The 24397-nt window shown below is 41.7% G+C and overlaps 1 protein-coding gene across 1 annotated transcript in view; it reads right to left on the bottom strand.

Annotated features, from left to right (window-relative positions):
* Positions 1-24397, bottom strand: part of LOC109474115 — a 60182-nt gene that overhangs the window by 28700 nt on the left and 7085 nt on the right. The window contains exons 2-40 of the mRNA XM_019774322.1: positions 23121-23240; positions 22494-22727; positions 21766-21925; positions 21212-21321; positions 20833-20986; positions 20337-20494; positions 19995-20165; positions 19758-19865; positions 18997-19566; positions 18347-18550; positions 17746-18000; positions 17001-17312; positions 16530-16700; positions 16232-16339; positions 15449-15714; positions 14823-14982; positions 14366-14515; positions 13756-13926; positions 13071-13324; positions 12346-12691; positions 11812-11982; positions 11513-11620; positions 10867-11123; positions 10236-10545; positions 9840-10010; positions 9194-9371; positions 8493-8911; positions 7667-7870; positions 7227-7271; positions 6671-6882; positions 6359-6546; positions 5687-5844; positions 5180-5350; positions 4911-4940; positions 3980-4537; positions 3341-3511; positions 3013-3075; positions 2695-2819; positions 1881-2361 (exon numbers count right to left, since the gene is read on the bottom strand). Of these exons, the coding sequence (XP_019629881.1) occupies positions 1881-2361; positions 2695-2819; positions 3013-3075; positions 3341-3511; positions 3980-4537; positions 4911-4940; positions 5180-5350; positions 5687-5844; positions 6359-6546; positions 6671-6882; positions 7227-7271; positions 7667-7870; positions 8493-8911; positions 9194-9371; positions 9840-10010; positions 10236-10545; positions 10867-11123; positions 11513-11620; positions 11812-11982; positions 12346-12691; positions 13071-13324; positions 13756-13926; positions 14366-14515; positions 14823-14982; positions 15449-15714; positions 16232-16339; positions 16530-16700; positions 17001-17312; positions 17746-18000; positions 18347-18550; positions 18997-19566; positions 19758-19865; positions 19995-20165; positions 20337-20494; positions 20833-20986; positions 21212-21321; positions 21766-21925; positions 22494-22727; positions 23121-23240 (8202 nt within the window). The remainder of the gene's footprint in view (positions 1-1880; positions 2362-2694; positions 2820-3012; positions 3076-3340; positions 3512-3979; positions 4538-4910; positions 4941-5179; positions 5351-5686; positions 5845-6358; positions 6547-6670; positions 6883-7226; positions 7272-7666; positions 7871-8492; positions 8912-9193; positions 9372-9839; positions 10011-10235; positions 10546-10866; positions 11124-11512; positions 11621-11811; positions 11983-12345; positions 12692-13070; positions 13325-13755; positions 13927-14365; positions 14516-14822; positions 14983-15448; positions 15715-16231; positions 16340-16529; positions 16701-17000; positions 17313-17745; positions 18001-18346; positions 18551-18996; positions 19567-19757; positions 19866-19994; positions 20166-20336; positions 20495-20832; positions 20987-21211; positions 21322-21765; positions 21926-22493; positions 22728-23120; positions 23241-24397) is intronic.

Raw genomic sequence — 24397 nt, 5'->3', positions numbered from 1 at the left:
AAAAAATTGACTTTTGAACTTTCCAATAGGTATTTCCTTAAATGTCCTCAAATAATTTGGGGGGTCTAAGTCTAAAAGTAAACATCTGCACTTTTCTTTTTAATAAAATCTAGACAGACTGGCTGATAAATTTCAATTCATCTCTATCCATCATAAGTCCACTAACTGATGAAGAAAAAAAAGACAAATTGTTACAATGAAAATTTTATTGGGGTCAAAAGTTACAATGCTCAAAAGTAGTTTGACATACATGCACTATGTAGACCATGCCAGTGTGTCATATGATTCCATAATATATTAGTGTGCAACATTTGAATGTCTTTGTACTGCAACTACTGAATGATACCCTAAACTTGATCATAATCTTCTTCTAATGCATTCTAAATTATTGAAAGCATTTTTTTTTCAAGTGAGAAGAAAGTTCTCTGTCAGTTCTCTATAAATGAGATCATTATCATGATTCTGGTCACAATGACAGACCCAAGGGTAGCTTTGACTGTGTTTTACTTCTGGTACAAGTTTATGTTTACAAAATATTGTATGCCTGATGTTTTCAGTTCCTTGTTGCTTTGTTTTTTTAGCTGCCTTGATTTAAATCCTATAGATTCCAGTATCCTCCATTTCTTCACTGTTTCTGTACGCTTACTGTTCCAGTCTGTAGGAAGATACACTGTAATGCTGACAATAGGACTTGGTATATAAGAGGTAGGGAGACTACCAATCAGGTAGTACATGTACTTTGCTGTGATAGTGCACTTTTTAGTGACGCTTTCATATGCAACAGTGCTGAGCTTAGCAAACTGAATGCACTGACTATTGGTCCAGTCAGTATTGGAATGTTGACTGTCTGGCCTATCAAAGTTCACTAAGGCCCACTTTAGACTGGGAATGGTATATTATTCATTCCGAAACCCTTCAAAATGCTTCGCCCCCATAATGGTTCAAGGGGTGGATGCATAGCGGGCCACCCATGCCGTTGGATATTGCGGGTCAAAATGGTCAGAATACTGAACAATTTTCATCATCAATGTTTTAGCATATTGAAATTAAATGATTAAGTTATAGATATTAAGATTATATTTATAATATTATATGTGTTTTAAGGGTCATTTTAAAAGTAAAAAAGACTAACACAAATAATTTAGTAGATAATAAGTCTTAAATAATTGGTATTGATGCTAAACTTTCAACTAATATCATATTATGAAAATGCAGCTAATTCGTGTAATAATATAATATTTATCAATAAATATTTTGACTAAAAAATAATCTGATTCAACAACTAAAATCATTTCTTAAAGAATTTTTGAAGGTGCAGACAGAATCATACATGTACCTGGAATATTTTCGTACTAACTACAGTAATACTGCACCATGAACAAGCTTGAACTAATACAACATGTAAAATGGCAGTGCTTCTTAGAGTTTACATAATGTTAGGACTGTGCAGAAATAATACAACTAATACTAAAATAATGAAATACATATATCTGCTGTGCTTTGTACACTAATCTATTGATAAAAGTTCCAGTGCATAAAGTGGAGTTGAGAAACTCTCAAAAATAGCAATGAAAGTGATGCTTCCAACACCCATGGTTGCAGATTTCACTGTGACCTCTATGAGCACAAAAATGTTATGAAAAATCCTCTTGCTTCCAGTAAAATGATTTTAGGGATTTTTCATGTTTTTCTTGTAAACTGTACACATAAACTGTTCATAACAAATCTTAAAAGATTTCTAACAAACAAATTTCATGTATACAGCTAACAATTGTTTTTGTAATACCACGATGCATTTTATGGGGTTTGGCAGCAACACTTGTTAAAGCATAGAAAGAATGCCGTAGAAGACTCTTGAACTTAACCAGCTTTTAACTTACAGTTGCAAACAATGTCAGTCAGCTGCCCTGTTGCATTAGCCAGCCCATCAAAGTCAACGATCTGCAGAATTCGGTTGGGAGACCCGGCAATGTGCAGCAGCGTGGTAAAGTCAATTTCGTTCCCGATGCCCACAGCGTAAATATTGATTCCCTCAAATCGTGCCGTCTGCGCCGGACCGAGAACTTCGTCCTGAGACAAACCGTCCGTAACGACAATCAGGTAGTCCGGTTGACCAGCTCGGTTTCCAGCTGGGACGGAGAACGAGCTGATTCGGACAAAGTCGATGGCAGCGCCGGTGCGGGTGTTGCCCTGGAGATAACCGATGTTTCCAATCGCGTTCAGGACTTCGGACTTGGTGTCATAGCTGTTCAGGAAGAACTCAGTCCGGATAGTGTCGCTGTACTGGACCAGACCGACATTGGTGGCGGCAGATGACACGTTAAAGGTTCGGACCACATCGGCCGTGAAGTCTTTGACGATCTGGAATGAATGAATGAATAAATGAATGAATGCATTGGTTGATTGAATGAATGAATGGATAGATGGAAGGAAGGGAGGAAGGAAGGAAGGAAGGAAGGAAAGTTTATTATTGTGTCTTGCGACTACATGCTGTCCAGCCCAAATGGGCTTATAACACACCAACAAAAGATAACATACAAATTTAAAATGGTATGTTACTCCGGTACCGGTAATACAAAAATGGAGTCGAATCAAATCAAATCCAATAGTAACATAGGAGGTAGATAATATACATAAGGTAATACTGCACACAATATAGAGATTCAATCAATTCAAACAACAACAGTAACAAACCTGGAAGTTGGGTGATGTGATACTACTGGAGCCATCCATGAGGAAGACCAGATCGATTGGGGTTATGGTGCTGCAGACTGGCGCGGGGGTGGGGGCGGGCGGGGTGGGCGCCACGGTAGTCACGGCTGGAACAAAAGCCGAACTTGGGGATTAATCATCATGGTAATAATAAATAGTTTATTGGTCATTATCCTTCCATTTTTAATTATCAATTTGCTTATCAATTTGACCACAGCTTGCCCTAAAAAGGCAAGACAAAAAGGCAAAACAAACAGCAAGAAACCTTCAAGATCCAGTTTATGTTTACAGTACATGTACCTTGGGTTGTTAGTGGAGTTGTTGTAGCAGGCACTGTACTAGGAACTGGGGTTGTTGTCATCTCTAAACAGGGATTAAAGGGTTATGATAAGTAAGAAAGCAGAAGAATATAGTTCTAAACTAAACTATCAAGAATCAAAAGAAAACCTAAAGCTAAACAAACAGTAAGAAACTGTCAAGATTCTGGTCATGCTACCTTGGGTTGTTAGTGGGAAATGTTACAATAGTTAGGAAAGCCACTATATGTACTAGGTTATCTTAAAAGCAGAAGCAAAATAGTCTCTTTACATTTGTCATACATTCTACAAGACTACCTGTCTGTCCTTACCTACACACACAGGGACAGGGTTGGTCCACTGCCCATTCTCCTGACATATGGTGTCAGTGTCCCCCTGGAGGATGAAGCCGGCATTGCACCCAAACGTGACGGTACTACCGGTGAAGAACTCTCCACGTCGGAAACCGTTGACAGGAGTACCAGGGTCACCACAGAAAGAGACTGTGCACAAAAATACAAATAATGTGAAAACACTTACTACTTACTGCTGTAACTTTTGATTCTACATGATTGTACATGATTTTATTATCAACAAGGCTCATATCCCCCAAAGTGAAATACCTTGCATAAAGTTTACATGTATCTATTCACAACTTGTGATTATTCATTGTATTTCATATGATTGTTACTTACCATTGAGAGGTATTTCCTCTAGTTGGTGAGCGTTCAAAACAGAAGATGATCATTACAAATGCATAACAAATCTTTAAAGAACTCTTTCAACAATTTCTATAATGACAATGATTGTGTACCCATCTAGTTCAAAGCCTGTGAAGTATGATAGTTTGAATGTAGCATGAATTGTTAAATAATTCACATAAAAAGATGACTATAAGTCATATTAGGAAAAAGGCTTTTCAATCAATATTAAATCATAACATAATGTTTCACACAATACAATGTACTTACTGTTGCAGACAATATCTGTTAGTTGCTCCTCAGCATTGGCCAGCCCAGCAAAGTCGTTGATCTGCAAGATTCGGGCGGGAGTTCCCGCAATCTGCAGCAGAGTGTCAGTGTCAACCTCACTTCCGATTCCCACCGCGAAGATAGAGATGCCGTTCTCGCGTGCCGTCTGTGCGGGGATTGCGACGTTGTCCTGCGAAAGTCCGTCCGTGATCACCACGAGGAAGTCAGGCTGGTCCGGCCGGTTACCCGCGGGCGCAGAAAAGGTGCTCGTCCTGACGAAGTCGATCGCTGCCCCAGTAAGCGTGTTCCCTTGGAGATATCCCAGACCGTCAACCGCTTGTAGTACCTCATTCTTCGTTCGGAAGGTGTTGAGGAAGAACTCGGTGCGGACGGTGTCGCTGAACTGAACCATACCGACTCTCGTGGCGGAGATCGAGACATTGAAGTTCCGGATGACGTCCTGAGTGAAATCCTTCACCAGTTCAAAGTTGGCCTCCGTGACGCTACCGGAGCCGTCCAGCAGGAACACCATGTCCACTGGGATGAAGCTCTCACATACTGCAAATAAATAAAGGCCATTAATTGTTTGCAATGATTACTGCATACAAAATACATATACATGTACATGCACGTCGTATTTACCAGGTCACTTTTTCTATAAGACAAATCAACTGCTTCCATTGCTAACAGGATTCAATAATGGCAATGCCTACAATGTCTGTATCCACTGAAGAAATCATTTAATTGTTCACTGTTTGTGACTGCCCTTTACTTTAGAATGGCATAAAGATGACTGCATTGAACAATGAATAATGTTCAACATTGATTACATTAAAATCTAAAACAATTTTCAATCCAAAAAAGATTCTCCTCAGTAACTCTTAATCAGTTAATCTGTCATGATATACATGATTGTATACCCTGTGCTTACCTTCAGTTGGTGCTGGTGTTGTGATTATCTCTGAAAAAAGTATAACAGCTATTTGTAAGTCAAATCAGATGACAACAATGATGATCATCACATAAAGATAATGTGCAATGTATTCTGGAACTGTACATGTACACACAACCCAATCTTGAATACAAAAATTTGTCATACCAATTCTTTTGATGATGTTTCTGCATTTGCTTGTACGTGAAAATATTTTCATTATAGAAATTATTCACTTATACCACATGTACAAAGTTTATTGTACATACCCATGCACATAGGAACAGGATTGCTCCACTGCCCGTTGCCCAAACATGTTGCATTCGGCGCCCCCATGAGGTAGTAGCCGGAATTGCAGCCCCAGGTGACCAGACTGCCCTCGAAGAAGTTCCCATTACGGAAGCCGTTCAGAGGTGCACCAGGGTCACCACAGTAGGAAACTGTAGAGGTAAACATTGGTAAGGACCATACAACACCAAAATACAACATTTTCCTATGTTATAACCACACATGTACTGTATCTCTGTATTACTGTAAAATTCATCTCAAACAGTATATACAATGTACGCCTTCCCCAAATATAACCCTTTTCCTGTTTCCCAAAAATCACATCATACAAAAAATTTTGAGACTCAGAAATTTCTGTTGAGAGCTTATTATATTACAATGTTTTAATAAATAATCAGTCAGTATTGCATACCGACCCAAAAACATTTTTGAAATGCAAACAGAACTTAATCTTTCTGTCACCAAGCTTAAGTCGCTCAAGCACTTACTGTTGCAGACAATTTCCGTTAGTTGTTCCACCGCGTTCAACAGTGAGCCAAAGTCATTGATCTGTAGGATCCTGGACTGGACTCCAGCGATGTTAAACAGGGTGGCAAAGTCTACCTCATTCCCAACGCCAACTGCATAGATAGCGACGCCATTGTCCCTGAAAAAGAAAAGTTCATGTAGTACTACTTGTACTGCCATTTTACTGGAGCTACTAAATTAAATCTGTCGATGAGCAATTTGTTGCAGCGCATGGATGAAAGTATTAAACAAAAGTTACTAAAGGGTGTCCACAAAATTGTCATCATGATAGTATACATAATGTATGTCATAGAGGGCATAGCATCAATGTAAAGCTAGTCTCAGAAAAAGAAATGTTGAGGCATTGCTGCAATTACTAAGAGGCTCAGTACAATTATTAATCATCAACACTAACCAGTGTTCAAAATTCCTGGTTTTGCAGTTGCACTGTGCAACCAAAATTGTTTGGAGCTACATGTACTTATGCTGCATTCCCTAATATTGCACTTGGGTAACCCAAAATGTTGATGGGCAACCTAGCTTTTGCCTTAGGTTGTCCAGAGGGACAAGCTATCTTTTGCTTTGGGTTGCTCGATGGGACAACATAGCTTCTGGCTAAGGTTGCCTTTAAAAAGTATTTCCGCCCTGCTGACCTGGCGATCTGTGCAGGACCGGTCACATCGTCCTGGGACAGCCCGTCGGTCACCACGATCAGGACGTCAGGGAGGGTCAAGCGGTTTCCGGCCGGGACGGAGAAGGAACTGGTGCGGACAAACTCGATGGCTGCACCGGTCAGGGTGTTCCCTTGCAGGTAATCCACATCAGAGATGGCCGTGAGAAGCTGAAATATATTACACAGATTAATGGATATAGAAATACACTTGTATCATATTAAGAACAAAGAATATGCTGCATGTGTCCCACCTGTATTGTACTGTTACAATTTCAATAAATCAAACAAATACCTGGTCCCGTGTTGGGTGGCTGTTCAAGAAGAACTCAGTACGGATGGTGTCGCTGTACTGCACCAGACCCACACGGGTGGTTTCAGACGAGATGTTGAAGTTGACGACCACGTTCCTGGTGAACTGTTTCACCAGCTCAAAGTTAGGCTCTGTTACACTGCTGGATCCATCAAGTAGGAATATCATATCCACGGGGGTGAAGTGATCACAAACTGGGGAAAAACAAAAGACTTGTTAATGATCTTCCTTATAATATGCTGTGAGGTAGTGCACTCACAACATTGTGTTCTTCACAGCATGCGTAAGTCACCAAACAATTGCGTATAACAGCGTCCAGATTAAATTTGGACAAACCAGAGCACTTTGGACAAAGGTTTCTCACTGTTCTCAGCTTATATTTACATACATGCAGCTGATATTTTGTGAAAAACTTCCCTGTCACAAAATAGGCATACATGTACCTGGATCTGGCATTGGAGTGGTTGGGGCTGGGGTGGTGGTTGGGACTGTGGGTAGAAAAAACAACTTAAATCTAGCAATACAAACAAACATGTACCTGGATCTGGCATTGGAGTGGTTGGGGCTGGGGTGGTGGTTGGGACTGTGGGTAGAAAAAACAACTTAAATCTAGCAATACAAACAAAGATTACAGCTACAGTTACTGTAATATTAATTTGATCCTAGAGATTTTCAGCAATTGAAACTCTTGTTTATGTCAGTGACTGTCATTCCCTGTCAAGATATCTGTCGTGCTTACAATATATAATACCTTTAATACCTTTAAGTTTCAATAACAAAAGAGTCAAACACCAATCATAATAACTTCTACAACAACCTACCATATGGTAACATAAAACTATTTTTACCGTGTTTTTTTTACCATAATGATGATAAGAATTCTCACTGAGCTGAGCTAAATCTGTGCATACAAATCATGATACAGTGTTGCAACAAACAGTTTTTTTTTCAAAACAAAATAAATTCTATTCAACTTACAAAGACAGACAGGAACTGGGTCGCTCCATTGTCCGTTACCCAGACAGGTGGTGGAAGACGCCCCCTGGAGGATGAAGCCATCATTGCAGCCGTAGGTCACAACACTCCCTTCAAAGTAGCTGCCTCGGTGGAAACCATTAATGGGGGTGCCTGGGTCCCCACAGTACGACACTATGCAAAACACGAGTAGTGTGCAGTCTTTTACTAGGTCCTATAACATATCAAACTACAACATAGACTCGTAGCTGTTAGCACTCCATTTAGCATTGAGTTGTGCTGCTTTGTTGAATAATATCTATGATGTGTCAATGACAATGCACATTGTAAAAGAAATACATTCATTCAGATCTTTTTCCTAAAACAACACCTGTACACATAAGCAATGTAGTTGCTCCTGGTTATACAATCAAATCACAGTAAAAAATTGATATTGCAACCTGTCCTTGGTGCTGAAAACCTGGTACATTTGTCAAATGTTCTCAACTGAAATTTTATTCATCCTCACCCTACAACCTAGCTGTGGGAGACTAGTAAACACCATTAGATGCAAAAGACATAACATATTAAAAACCATTCAAGCTATGATGACTGCTTGGCTCATGTTAAATTTGACACAAACCTGGGTATACAATCCAAGCACGGTAAAAAAATTGATATCGTAACCTGTCCTTGGTGCTGAAAATATCAACATTCGTAAAATGTGCTATAGTGGAACACCTATAAATGCCAAAGAAATAACGTATTACACTATTAAATACCATTGAAGCTATGATGACTTGTTAAATTTGAAAAATCAGAGACAGAGTTTCAGGTTTTTGCCACTTACAGTTGCAGGCGATCTCTGCCACTTGCAGCTGAGCAGACAGCAGATCCGAGAAGTCCGTAACCTGAAGTATATACTCTGGCACCCCGGTGATCTGAAGCAACGTGGCAAAATCAACCTCGTTTCCAACACCGACTGCGAAAACGGTGATTCCCTGATCTCGAGCGCTCTGAGCCGGCTGGACGACGGAATCCTGCGATAAACCGTCCGTGACCACGATCATGAAATCGGGGAAGTTGGCGCGGTTTCCGGCGGGTGTAGAGAAGGAACTGGCCGTGGTGAAAGTGATGGCAGCGCCGGTCAGGGTGTTGCCTTGGAGGTAGTCGATATCTGAGATGGCTTGCAGGACTTGTTGCTTGGTGGAAAAGGAAGACAGGAAGAATTCTGTGCGTAAAGTGTCACTGAATTGTACAACTCCAACCCTGGAAGAATAAAAAAACACTGTGTTAGCATGATACTGAACTTGTTCCAACACAAAGTTCCATGACTTCTCGAGTACTGTTCAAAGACTCACAGACCTCAAAACATGACCTTCTTGGCAATGATAATCATAGATACATGTAGTAATTCTACTAAATCTTTTATTTTCAACTAGGTAACAACAAATTTTTCTCCCATACAAATAGACAACAGACCTAATGAACCCATAGAGTTATAGACTTACAACACGAATATAAAGTGAATTACAGTATCCTTCAACAAACCTGGTTTCATTGATTGAGATTTTGAACTCGCTGACCACTCCGCTGGTGAAGTCCTTGACCAGGTCGAAGTTGGCCTCGGTCACACTTCCCGACCCATCCAGCAGGAAGACCAGGTCCAGTCCACCGAAGGAGAGGTCAGTACAGACAGGGGCGCGGGTGGGGGCAGGGGTTGTGATGGCTGGGACAACAGGGAATATATGTCAACATATTAGCCCTGTAATTAAATCAACTGGTGCAATAGTCTAGTACGTAGAGTGCTTTCTTTACATTCAAAAAGTTGCCTCTATGCATGTATGATCAAGTCGTACTGACGACTTGGGAATACATGGCTTTATCTGCTAGCTTAGTGCTCAGCATATATGAGAAAGAGTATGATAATTTAACACAAGCCCCCTGCTGTGGCCCATTAATGGCTGTAGAAACAGAGGTGGCTTTCCCTATACACTAAAATTTTTAAGAAACAGTCATAATTATCTATTAAACATGTACAATGTATATAGATATGCCACATACATTACATAGACATTAAGTAGAGAACACTCAGAGATTGTCTTAAATCTAAACTTAATGACTGTATGGCCCATATAAGGTTCTGCCATCACTAACGTTTTATCCCACAAATACATAGTGCAGTGTGTTGTCCTACCAATACAGACAGGGACAGCATTACTCCAGTTCCCGTTCCCCTGGCAGATTGTTGAGGAGGCTCCGTTCAGGATAAACCCAGCATTGCAGCCAAACGTCACCACATGGCCCTCGAAGAATGAACCCAGCCTGAAGCCGTTCACTGGTGCACCAGGGTCTCCACACCATCCAGCTAGGAGAATAAACATCAATATTCTCGGTTAAGCTACAAAATGTATGATTAGCAAGTCCAGAACATAAGATATCAAGGCTAGAAGTTTTGCTGCAGTACCAAGGAAAGCCACCAGGAGATCCAAAATCGGATCATTTCTTTGAAGGACTTAAACAACGGTTATGCATTTATGTTGTCTGGCACTTATGGCAAATCACAACATCGAAAGCACAATAAACAACTCACCGTCACACACAAGCTCCTGCAAATCTTCCCCAACACTGAATAACGTGGAGAAATCTGCACTCTGGACCACTCTGTTTGCCTGTCCTGCAATCTGCAGCAGTTCGTTGGCATCCACACCGTTACCGATCCCGACAGCGTACATGGTGATGCCTGCGTTGCGGGCAGTTTGGGCGGGGACTGTTACATCATCGCTTGACTGTCCATCTGTCACCACAATCATGACGTTAGGAACGTCGCTGCGGTCTCCGTTGTTTGCGCTGAAGCTGTTCACACGAACAAAGTCGATAGCTTCACCAGTGTCTGTTCCACCCTGGGGATTCAAAACAAGGTTCAGAAATGGAATCTACATTTTGCAATTTATTACAAAACTAGGTAATGATAAACTAGGTCTGAAGTTATACAAGGACCTACCGGTTACTAACACTGACTCTTTTCAGATCTTCTTCAATGGGAATAGCGTCTATGATTAGAAAGAAACTTCAAACTATCCATCCTCTACACATGTACATGTAGGTCCAACTTGGCAAAAACTACAGAAAATACAATATTCTAACATCCTACGCAATTGTATGACAGAAATTCAGTACTATTAATAAACCAAGTCTGTTTTTTCCATGATAAACAAGCCTACCTCCTGGTATTGGATATTTCTGATAGCTAAGTCCACCAGCTCGTTAGTGTTGAAGGAGTTCAGGTTAAACTCAGTGGTAGGAAAGTCACTGTACTGGACGACTCCCACCCGGGTGTCCGCCAGACTGACGTCAAAGTTGTTGGCGAGGCGACGAGTGAACTCCTTCACGATGTCAAAGTTGGCGGAGGTCACGCTTCCCGATCCGTCCAACAGGAACACCAGGTCCAGCTCGATGTTTCTGTTGTAGCACGGCGAATCTGGAAATACAGATTGAATGATGATTCTCTAGTAGTAAATTGATACAAAATACGTACACTAATCTTCATGGAATCCTTATTTTAACATTTACAAAAAATATCTGTATCACAATTAGATTTAAAATAAAATAAGGGGTATCTACATGTACACTAACTCCTAATATATACAATGATTAGCACCAACATTATTGCACAACAATAGTGCAATGGGAGCAATGTAAGGCACTATAAGAATTCTATAAGACTGCTACCTTAAATAACATTCATCTAATACAACCTATATGAAGATTGTAAGATATAAAATATTGCTAGAGGGCACAGTGTAAGGCATGAATGTTATACATGTGTTTCAATTTCTGTAATGATATTATCGTAAACTGGTAACTTACATCTCTGACAAAGGTCTCCCTCATACATGGGTGGACAGGTGCAGCTGCTAGTGAAGGCCACAGCCTGGCAGGTGCCACCGTTAAAGCAAGGGTTGGGGTCACAAACATCTGCAGTGCGGGTGAAGAAGAATTTCAAATTTTTGATAACTTGATACTTGATTCTGGAGAATTTACAGGCAAAGTGGAAGTGTAGCACTCCTAAACATTTCACATAAAAGTCTACTTTTTCTAGCTCTTTTATACAAGACTACTAAATGTAAAACAATTGTTACCACAGATTGTGTTGCTGCATTACTTACCAATACAAACAGGGGGCACTGCAGACCAGGTGCAGTCAGCCTGACAGACTGCAAAGGTGTCACCCTGCAGCAAGAACCCGTCATTGCAGCCAAACGTAACTGTGCTGCCTCCAAAGAACCCTCCACGTGTGTATCCGTTGACTGGTGCTCCAGGATTCCCGCAGTAGCAAGCTACATTAGGAAGATTGTAACAGAAGTGTGTAAGGTCTCCAATGCAATTTCAGAGCAGCAAAACTGGATTTGCAATGTCAATTTTCAGTGGTCATTTTTTAATGTAGTAAGTTGAATTAACCCTATCCCAAAGCATACTGAAATGCTATGTTGCTGACAGAAAATGGTTGCTTGTTTGGTATCATAGGCTACATGTTCTGTTATTGTACCCCGAAAAAATGAGATGCCTCACGTAGCTTGTTTTGGGGTTATCTCAAATGCTTCAAGTATGAAATGATGACAAAAATGTGTCATCTTGGAACCATTTATCAGCTAACTACATTTGTAACAAATCATTAATTTAGATAAGTGTAAGAGTTGTACCTGTGCATATATCCTGAGGCAAAGTCTGTGAGAGAGTCACCAGGCTGGAGAAGTCACTGACTTGACTCACTCTTGACGTCAGCCCTGCAATCTGTTCGAGAGTATTGAAGTCAACATCATTACCAACACCGACGGCGTAAATCGTGACTCCCTGGGACCTGGCGGTGGACGCAGGACCAGAGACGGCATCGCTGGACAACCCGTCGGTCACCACCACGAGGAGGTCAGGGTAACCGTCACGTTCCCCTGAGAGGGTCGTGAAGACACTCTGCATGACGAAGTCGATAGCAAAACCAGTAAAGGTCCCGCCAGTTAAGTAGCTGATGTTGTCAATGGCATCATAGACCTGTAAGATACAACATGTGTTAACACTAATCTATTTTTCATTCATTTAGATGTTACATCAAGATATTTACAGTGACTGTCATGCTTTTACGTAACAATGTGAATCAGATACATTAAAAAGAATTCTTGAGAAAAAAGACTTATTGTCTTGCATTATTTCATGATGAATTTGTGTGTACAGTATGAAACTACATGTATGCGCAAGAGTCTAAACTCTGTTAACAAATTTGTTCCCTTCAATACACAACAATTAAAGAAAGAAAGTCAATTGTGAGAAAGTGTGTTGCTTTCCTCTTTTCATCATGTCCCATATGGACAGAACACACAATAGAAAAACAATGTTACCAGCTTGAAGGTTATGTTAAATTTAGTATCCTCACCTCGTTTTTGGAGGAGAACGCGTTCAGAGCAAACTCAGTTTGGAGCTGGTCACTGTACTGAACCACAGCCACCCTCGTGGCAGTCGGCGAGATGTCAAAGTTTTGTACGACATTCTTGGCGAAGGTTTTGACCAGGTCAAAGTTGGCAGAACCCACGCTACCGGAGCCGTCCAACAGGAACACGAGGTCAGTACCGTTGAAGAGCGGGAAGTTGTTACAGGCCGGGGCCTGGGTGGGCGCTGGGGTGGTGACGGCTGCAGAATACAACAAGTTATAGAGAATTTTATTCCACAATAATTGTACCTGGTACAATGTATGGCAAAAGAAACGAACTAATGAACAATATGCAGAAAAAAATACATGTAGGAAATGCAGCAATTACATCGTAAATTAAACATTCAAGAAATAGTTTTTTAAAAAGCCGGCCAGGCCAAGTTGGGAATTGCTGGCTGGTTGGGTGACAGGAGTGTGATGACAATGTGTGACTCAAATAATTGGATAAAAGATTTGGACTAATTGTGATTGGCTGCACAATTGTATCATGAGTCTTTAGAAAAGAGATATTTTGTAATAGTTTATGCACTTGGTTTGAATAAAATGCTGTTGGCTTCACCGATAATATTAAAAAACATGGATGACAAACAAAAAATCAGTCACAACATTCATTGACAAGTCATGTTCTTACCGACACAAACAGGCACAGGGTTGCTCCAGGACCCGTCAGCCTGACATTGGGTGTTGTCGATCCCAGAGAGCACAAAGCCAAAGTTACAGCCGAAGGTGCAAGTATTTCCTTCAAAGTACGTTCCCTGCTGGAAACCGTTAGCTGGGGTTCCAGGGTCACCACAGAAGGCAGCTGCTCACAAGAAAAAAAATCATAAATTTGTCATACTAATTAAAAACAAAATGGCTCAGCATGACAGTTAACCACAGTAATCATGATATACATGTATATGGTAACTTGATATTATGAAACTTGGATATAGTTGGAGACTATGAATTGTAGACAATTGTAGACATGACTGTTGTTCTGATAATGAGTTGCACAAGTTGGCGTGTTTTACACTGTAAAATACAGGATCTGAGATTTACACTGTACATGTAAGTATACATGTAGATCAATGTCTTATCAGGATAAATGTAAAATTTATATATACATTTGAAATGTAGATGTGTGAAAATAATGAGTTGCAATGTTGGCATATTTCATACAGCAGTAGAAAGTACAGAATCTTAACAAATTCTGATGCTAGATATTAAAATTTGTATAAAAATGTGCTGTAATATGTTCTTACCTTGACAGATGGTCTCGTGAAGAGGTTGTCTGACCGTGTTCAGTTCACTGAAGTCGGAAACCCGCAGCACGCGTGATAACGACCCTGCCGTAGACGTCAGCTCAGCAAAACTCACGCTGTTTGTCACTCCCACTGTGTAGATGGTGATTCCTGCATAGATGCATTGCGTGACAATTACACCTTGTGGCATTTGTTATAATACTACCATCATGAAAGTTCATCTGTGTTTGGTAGTTACTGTGGGTCTACTGAGGAAGACTGAGAGTGAATGGTTAAAAGCTCTAGGTTTCCCTTTCCCATTTCTCTTTTGTGTTGGAACAAAAGTTTTTCATTTCTGATTTTTTTTTGCTAACATTAATTTTGAGCAAACATTATCATACTACACAGTCTTTGTGGAACATACGTCTAATGTGCATATGTGAGTTTTCAAATGGCACTTGTGAGTTTTTCAACCCACCTTCTTTTTCAGCCGTGACTTGAGCGGCGGCCACGTCGTCTGTAGAGGCAGACGATGTAACGACCACCAGCAGGTCCGGCACGCTGGTACGGTCTCCGTTAGCCCGCGTGTACGAGTTCTGCCGGACGTAGTCAATGGCTGCTCCAGTAACTACACCACCCTGGATACAAACATGGACAGAGATTGTGATAAATGACTTGACCAAGTACACAAGTGATGATACTGATGAGACATACAGATGTTGAATGTTAATTGAAATCAAAAGTTGTTTGTTTATGAAGAACTAATACATGTACAAGGTCAATGTGCCAAAATGAACAGAACAGAATCACAAGAAGTTTTGAATCTTTCAGACCTTGATGCTACCTGGCACCTAAAGTGAGTTTGATTATTCTTAACCTATATGGTCAGTGGGCAGATTTCTCCAGAAGGGAATCAACAAAGAAGGGGGTGCAGGGGCACTTCTTGAGAGAACAGCTGAAGAATTTCCACTCAGATGAAAATGGGTGTGATCATCTCTAAAAGACTTGCTGGGGGAAGAGAGCTAGCATAGTTGGAACCACTACTCTAACTTCTGTTACAAGAACAGAACAGGAACAGACTGATTGTAATCTCCCTGAACCTACCACTTGACTGTCAGTGTAGACAATATTCTGTATCCCAGCCAAGGTCTGTTCCTTGGTAGAGAAGGAGTCCATGTCGAAGTCCTTGGTCTGGGTGTCAGCGAACTGCACCGATCCAACCCTGGTGTCCGCCAGCCCGACGCTGAAGGTGTTGGTAAAGTCGTACATGAACTCCTTCACCAGTTGGAAGTTGGCAGGGCCGACAGAGGAAGACTTGTCCACCAGGAACACCAGGTCAAACTCCACCGAGCGGTTCAAACAGGGAGTGTCTGTGGACGCACACAGCAGAGAGATCAGTACACAGTTCACAAGATATCACGTCTGTCAATGAACACTTTGCAAAATCAATGTTGAATTCACCTACAATCTGATGCTGGGTGGCTCCTACTTGTAATGAAATCCACAACAGGCGTTGAAAAGCTAAGGGTGCAGTGAGCTTTCCATTCAGCAGATACAAACGGTTTAACAGTAACATTCCATACTTGACAAGAGTATTGAATCAAATGTAAAACCTATTGTGCTCTTTAAATTAAGAAGGACAATGTTTTTTGTGTGTTTGTTAGTTGTATCTCTATGGTGTTTGTATCTTTCCTAATTAAGATTACGCAATTCAGATAGCTTTATTATATGTAGCTCAGTGGTTTTAGTACAATGTATGTGCAGATAAATCCTTTGGTGACATAGAATATCTTGTTGACTACAAAGCAGAATATCTTTGATAGTAACTGTTGTACCAAGACGGTAAGATCTGAAAATGAGAGATATTTGGAAAACTGTTCGTCTTACAGTATTGGCAGAGGTCTCCCTCATAGTTGGGTGGGCAGGCACAGATGAAAGATGCCCCCTGGACAGAACATGCTGCACCATGGTAGCAGGGGTTGGGGTCACACCGATCTGTGGAGAAATCGTACAAATAATTATACCTTGGAGAAAAAAAGGCAAAAAGAGTTAAGATATTACAGCTAACATTACTAAGTCTCTGGGTTTCAAACCATTTTTTTCATTCCTAGAACATCTTGAAATTGAGGAGGTGTGCTACATTCTTAAGTTTTCAAAAAAACAAAACAAGAAGACTGATACTAACCAACACAGACAGGCACAGGGTCGCTCCACTGGCCCGTGCCAAGGCAGCTGGTATTCGAGGCCCCCTGGAGGAAGTATCCATCATTGCAGCCAAACGTCACCACGCTGTCCACAAAGAACGTACCACGTCTGTAGCCGTTGGTGGCGGTGCCAGGGTCTCCACAGTAGGCAGCTTTAGGGGTGAACCAAAATGATATTTGGTTTTTACTGCAGCTCGAAAAAACACTAGGAATTCGACTAATCAAAGCTTACGATACAAAACAAGCAACCGTTTTCTGTTAGCAACATTGCATTTTTGCCTGACAAAATATCAGTATGCAATGGAATAGCATTATATAAAAATATATTTGATTCAACTTGATTATTACAAGAATGACTGAAAAATTGACTTTCTAAACCCAGTTATACTGGATGCTTTTAAGTACTGTACACATACAGTACATGTGATATCATAAGAATAATATGCTCCTACCAGCACAGAGAACTGTGGGTAAAGTTTGCGCAGCAGTAGCCAGTCCGGTGAAGTCCGACGCTTGCAGTACGCGAGAGTTCACGCCTCCCGTCAGCTCCAACAACGTTGAGAAATCGACGCCATTTCCCACACCGACCGCGTAGATCAGAATGCCCTGGTCGATGGCAGAGGCCACGGCGCTCGTCACAACGTCCTGCGAGTTGCCGTCGGTTACGACGATCAGGATGTCGGGGTAGTTGTCACGCGTCCCCGCGGAGGTTCGGAAGGCGATCTGTCGGGTAAACTCCACTGCAAATCCAGTGAAGGTTCCACCTGGGGGACATGATAAGCGCTGTGTTAGTTTTAGATATAATCATTTAAGGATTGGGGCATTGTTGAGAAAACAACATGTTATCAAATAAAGAACACACCTTAGATTAGGAAGGAAATAGATATAATTTCTGCCACAATGTATCAATTAGTATAATGTAGCACTTAGTCTTTAGCAATCTAATAGTGTTCTTATAATACAATAATAGTAAAGTGGAATGATCTTAACAAGCACAATGAACAATGGACCACAGCTTAACGTCCCGTCCTACGGACTGTGTCCAGTTTTTTGAACTCTCAATCTCTTGGCCCAAAGGCAGTGTTGCTAACCACTGGACTACATGTATACACATGTACACTACTAACCACTGGACTCAACACACGCTATCACACTGCAAAGTTATGGTGCTACATAACTTAAAAGCCTCATCCACACCTGTCTTGTACACAATGTTGTCTACTGCAGTGTTCAGCTCATCCCTGGTGTCAAACTCGTTCAGGAAGAACTCGTTGTCTGTCGTGTCGCTGTACTGCAGTAACCCCACCCTCGTCTCGGTTGGCGAGATGGCGAAATTACGGATGACTTCCTTAGTGAAGGCCTTGACCAGTTGGAAGTTGTCAGTACCGATGCTTGTGGAGCCGTCCAGGAGGAAGACCAGATCGGCACCCGGGTAGGCCAGGTTGGCACAGACTGGGACGGACAGAAAGGCAGGAACTGTTATAAACATTGAGGCTGCATCAGACTGTAGCTACTTCTTCTCACAGTAGGGGTCTCTGCCACAAGAAGACTGCATTACACTTGCACTATATTGCATGGTACATAATGTATACATAGGGATATATATCAAAGTATAGACATTGAAATTCCTCCGATGAGTGTAAAAGCTCATTCCTATACCATCCCGCCATCTCTACTGGTAATGACTTGCTGTTTCAGACCGATCGTTATCTCTACCCTGACAAATCCATTGAACATAGCATTAAACTTTCATGAAAACTTTAGAGAATGAAAACTTGAGAGAAGTACTGTACAATACCTGGAGCAGGAGTAGGGGCAGGAGTTGTTAAAGCCACACATGTCGGGATAGCATTGGTCCAGGCACCGTTCCCCTGACACACGGAGCTCACTGCACCGACAAGCTGGAAGCCTTGGTTACACCCCCAGGTCACCAGGTCATTCTCGAAGTAAGTACCAACTTGGAAACCATTGATGGGTGTGCCAGGGTCACCACAGTACACAGCTGTGTGTTGAACAAGAGTTTACAAAATCATGTTTCTCACAGTCGATACTAAGTACTAATCTTAGCCTTTAATTCCATAATACTTTGAATAACCACTTTGTGAGACTGTGTGTGTGTGTGTGTGTATTGTGGTGTGTGTATTGTGTATATGTGTTTATTGTGTGTGTGTGTGTGCACGTGTGTGTATGTGACTATTGTGTGTGTGACTTGTGTGTGTGTGTACTGTGTGTGTGTATTGTGTGTATCACAGTGCATTGTGTGTATGTGTACATGTATGTGTGCACACATGTGTGTTTGTGTGTGTGTGTGTGTGTGAGGGTATAATGTGTGTATGTGTGTATATGTGACGGACGAACGACATGTATGTGTGTGTGCGTGTGCGTGTATGTTTGTGTGTGTATCTTAACTGGATACAGTGAATTTAAAGGACTTGATCAAGTACTCACCGTCACACACATTCTCTTGCAGAGTCTCGATGACTGTTGTCAGGTCCGTGAAGTTCGCAGCCTGCAACACTCGCCCCGCCCTCCCGGCCGTCATCTGTACCAGGCTGCTCTGATCCACGTTGCTTCCGATACCGACGGCGTACGTCGTGATTCCCGCGTTGTTTGCGGCGATGGCTGGTCCGCTCACGTCATCATTGGGGTTTCCGTCTGTCAGCACGATCAGGATGTTTGGTACAGTGGCGCGGTCTCCGTTCACCAATGTGAACTCGTTGGTCCGTACAAAGTCAATGGCAGCGCCGGTGAAGGTTGATCCGCCATTGTAGCTGATCTTACTGATTGCGTCGAGCACGTCCACCTTGTCTGTGAAGGTGTTGAGACTGAATTCTGTGCCTGGGAAGTTACTGTACTGCACCACGCCCACCCTGGTGCCATTAGGAGAGATGTCAAAGTTGTTGGCCATACGTTCAGTGAAGTCCTTGACGAATTTGAAGTTCTCGACGCCAATGCTGCCAGACTCATCCAACAGGAAGATAAGGTCAAACTCAGGATTACGAACCAGGCAGGGGGTATCTGAAAAAATGAAAAATAATCTGTGTTGTAGATATATTGATACAGCAAGAAACCTTCAGTCATGTTGTGAAATTGCATCTAATTTATGGTATGCTTATAGCATAATTAATTGCAGATTTCTGCATATCACATTTAACTATCATCTACAGAGGACTAAATGTTCTCTGTAGATGATACTCATGGCAACTTACAATACTGGCAGTTGTTCCCTTGGTAGTTACTTGTGCAGGCACAGGTGTAGGAGTTCCCAGCTGCCAGGCACACACCATTATTCAAGCAGGGGTTTGGGTTACAGGGAGCTGGAAAAAAAGAGAACATTTATCTTCCAATCACGTAATGTAAACAGGCCATCATAATTAATTGTTTAATATAATTTTTTGCTGTGTCATTCTAATGAAGGAATAGAGTAAAAAATGAAGTGAACTCACTTATACAGGTAGGGACTGGATCTGTCCATGTGCCGTCCCCCCTACAGGTGGCATTGGTAGAGCCCACCAGGAGAAAACCATCATTACATCCGAAGGTGATGGTAGTTCCCTCGAAGAATGATCCTCGACGGTAACCATTTACTGGAGCTCCGGGATCCCCACAATATGCCACTGTACATGTAGTTTAGGAAAGAAAACCCTGTTTACCAATACTAGTAATAAGCTACTAAAGAGCAAACATCGGCATAATAAACTTTTTGGTTACATGTATTATGCTAACCAACAATAATCAACTAACCAGCGGAGATTCTAAAATGTTGAGTAAAAGGAAGATGAACTTACATCCACAGATGGTGGACTGGATGGTATCAGCTGACTGGGCCAGTTGGACGAAGTCATTGAGCTGTAACACCCTGTCAGTATACCCAGCAATCTCCTCCAGCTCAGCCAGGCCTATACTGGTCCCCACTCCCACTGCAAATATCGTCACACCCTGCTCCCTGTCAACAGGAAATCAATGGAATTTATGAAATACTGTCTCATATTTCAGATGCTTTTTTTGTCGTGAAGATATTGGAATTGGAGGGAATACCTGATTAAATGATATAATTCAATCAGGTATTACACCACTTTCTCACTTTCTGTGTTCTTCTACATACCATACACTTACACATGTTGGCTCACCTTCAGGCATGACATTCCTATCAATCAACTGTCAAGATCACCTCCCACCCACTATGCAACCAAAGCTATTGGGACAAACAGAGACGAAAACCCACCACAACTCAGACACCCTAAACAATACTTCCTGACTGAAACTTGTGTAAGGAGTATTCACCTTGCAGTGGCGGCAGATGAGGTCACAGAATCTGTGGACTGACCGTCAGTTACAACAACCATGATGTCAGGCTTGTCGTCGCGGGCACCGTTAAAGCTCGAGAAGGCACTCTGGCGAACAAACTCGATGGCAAAGCCAGTGAAGGTGGAGTCCCCTATACACGTAAATCAAATCAACAGAAATAATTATTAATGTGGAACAAAAACAAACATTGTTAAACTTTCTCCTTCTTTCTACTTTTCGGCAGCCCTATGTGAGACAGTTACATTTTGTATTCATGGCCATCGAATTTGATTTTTATCCAACCCTAGCTTCAGTTTTCCTAAACTGAAGAATATGACACACACTTTTAGACAAGTCAAAAGAAATGTGGATGTACCATTCATGTAGGTGATCTGCTCGATGGCATTTGACAGTGTGTCCACATCTGAGTTTGTGTTCAGATTAAACTCCACCTGGGGTGTACTGCTGTACTGGGCCACCGCAACTCTGCAGGAAACAAAAATTCCGGGAAATTAAAAAGTAACAAATTCCATGCCTGGGTAGAATGGAAAAAATAAGTAACCCCCATGGAACACATAGAAAAAAAATAGGATTGAACATGTAACATCAATTAATTTGAAAAACAGAATTTCCTACTAGGAATACATAGAATAAAAGTTTCAAAACATTGAAAAACTTCATTAAAGTTTTATTAAAGAACAACAAACAACAAAGTCCCTGTTCCTAAGGAAAATGTATTAGTAAGGAATATAATTTTCTCATCCAACCCCGTGGAAAAAGTACATCATCGGCACCGCACCTGAGGTGTCGCCAAAAATACCCGTTACTTTCCAATGCTCAAATTGTATCTATCCAACGAGGACACTACTAGTATATCTAAGCATACCGGTACACCAAATGTGTCTGCCTTATATACTGGTCATTTCTAACCTTGTTCTGTCATCCGAGATGTCGAACTTTGCCGCAGTTTGCTGGGTGAAGTCCTTGACCAGCTCGAAGTTTGCGGTACCGACACTGGCGGATCCGTCCAGCAAAAACACCAGGTCCACTCCGCCGAACTGCGTACATTCTGGCGCCGGTGTGGCCGGAACTGGGATGGAAAGGATGGAAAAACATTGTTTAAGTTCAAGGGCTAACTGTCCGAGAAAAAAAGGAGTTTATCTTGTCTTTGTTGGAAGATAGCGGCACTGGATTTGCACCTTATGTCGGTAGTACTGTATTTAATTGTAGGTCAAAGGTCATTTAGTTTGCGAGTCCCTGATTATCCACCTAAAGTCGGAAGTATTACGCTTACAGATTAGCAACACATTCATAGTACTAGTATTCTATAGCCTAGCCAATTACAGCATCATATTTGCGTCCTCTTCGCAAATATTTGCATCATTGTACGAAAATTCTGTACTACTTTTAATATTTTGGGTAAAACGTTTGGAAATTAGTATTGAATTTTGTTCGTCTTCTTTAAACGTAGTTCAGAACAATTTAAAGTGACAAGTTTTTGGAGATCATTTGGCAGAAAGACCGAGATTTTGGGGGACTCAAAGCCGTTGTTACTTGAGTTTATCTGTGTAGTAGTGCTGACATCGTTATCACACTTGCACCTACTAGTTTTAATCGCTCCCAAATACGTGTGACGAATGTAGATGTGGACTATTTACCAATGGTCTCATATCTGAGGAAGAAGCCTCTCCTGGCGACATTTCTGTCGGTGAAGAAGTTGAGCCAGACGACGGGACTGGACACCGTGGTAATGGGCACCGTGATGTTACCGCACAGGTTTGTCAGTACCGGGTTGAGTGGATAGGTGTCGCTCGCGCCCACCTCCAACACATCCTTGCACGAGCTGCCGTCCTGGTCTTCTACTTCAAAATCTTCGAAGAATAACCGGTACCCTGTGGAAGACGACGATGATTAGGTAGTGTTAAAAGAAGAAATCCCATGTAGCATTTCTTCTACATGTGATTAGTCTTTCTAGTCTTTTTGTAACCGAATATGGGAGTCCCGGCATACAAAAATGATGACGACACCCACTGTGACCCACATTAGATGAACTACAAAAACGTCACGATTACTACTTGGCCTCTTTCTTTCTACGATTGCTGTATTGTGCGTGCGATGACATTATTTCTTTACGAATTCTATGGTGGCTAAACTCCCATGGCCCCTTATTCCCCCTTTTTAGCTAAATTTGACTGCTTTTGAACCCGTGTTGTTAGTCTGGTCATGGAGGTCTCTTTTTCTACCTCCATGGTCTGGTAGATACTTTATAAGCTAGCCACACCCACCTGATGCTCCGGGTACTCTGATGAGGGCGGTACAGTCTAGCCGGTCGTTGTAGTCAGCTGGATAGTTCGGTGAAGTGATGTTCCCTGAAGGTGCCGTGAACTCTGGCGTACTACAGATGTCTGCGAAATGAAAAACGTGTAGTATTGAGTATTGTGCATCTATGTATGACTTTGCTGTGGAAAGTCAGTGGATTGCAATGAAAGACTTGTAATCGGATGTCACACAGGCTACCGTAAAATGACAGCCATTGCCATTGTACAAAACGTTTGGAGATTTTTTTCCGACTTCGTTTTTGCGAACGTATGATATGGCTATGATACTCTGAACTTGTGACGCGACCACTTGGTATGTTCCCTTTCGTCGTCACGCAGTCCAAGAGAACTAGAAAAGAGAAATTTATCCCATTTACACCTTCATCTTCCGACAGCGTTATATTATGACATATCAGATATCATGTGATCTATTCCCGTAATGGTCGATAATTGACAAGTGGACGTAAACTGGCACAGATTAAAAAAGTGGAAAGCAAATAAAGCTTTTGGCTGTTACACCCATAGTAGGATACAATAACAGCAAATCTTTAGAATGACTCTACGGGCGTAATACATAAAGAGGGAGGGATCTGTGGTTCAAAGAGGACTCAAGTGCAACGATTTATGTCCAGTAGCCTCAGAGTAGTAAGGATACAATACAGGCTTAGGAAAGTCACGCTAAAGTTATAGAACACAAGACCTTCGCCCCCATGAGTCCGGAAGGTGCATTCCTGAGATGCACCGTCTGTTTGTCTGACCCATTTCTCAACAAACACATTATTTGAAGATGTGCTCAGCATAACGTGTCCACTATGCCCCGTGTGGGTGGCGCTTTGAGCAGCAGGAAAATATAAACACACGGAATGGTCAGATAACGGCGCGAGAACATCGCTGGTCGTCGTACGATTTTGAGTGACACAGAATTTTCAAGCAGACTGCAAAACTAACTCTTCTTCTTTTCCTTCTTTCGTTTGAAAAACTGCCTGCAAGAATCTTAGACAACATTTTATGAAACAGGACAACGTAATTCTGCAAGACACTAAGAACGCGCAGTCGTACGGCAATTGTACGACGTATGTGGCCAGGCCCTGCCCGAGCGCCCGAGTGCCCGAGCTTTGAGATGTTTTACCGGATAGCTTGTCCACCAAAGATACACAATGTCATTCAAATGTTGTAGTAGCAGTGGTCGTAGATATCTTCGAAATACTAAGAGTACTATAAAAACAGCACTGAACGCCATTACA

Source organism: Branchiostoma belcheri, unplaced genomic scaffold (assembly GCF_001625305.1).
Source record: "Branchiostoma belcheri isolate BF01 breed outbred unplaced genomic scaffold, Haploidv18h27 scaffold30, whole genome shotgun sequence".
NCBI lineage: Eukaryota > Metazoa > Chordata > Leptocardii > Amphioxiformes > Branchiostomatidae > Branchiostoma > Branchiostoma belcheri.
The sequence above is the reverse complement of the archived record's forward strand: the minus strand, read 5'-3'. Positions and strand labels throughout refer to the sequence as shown.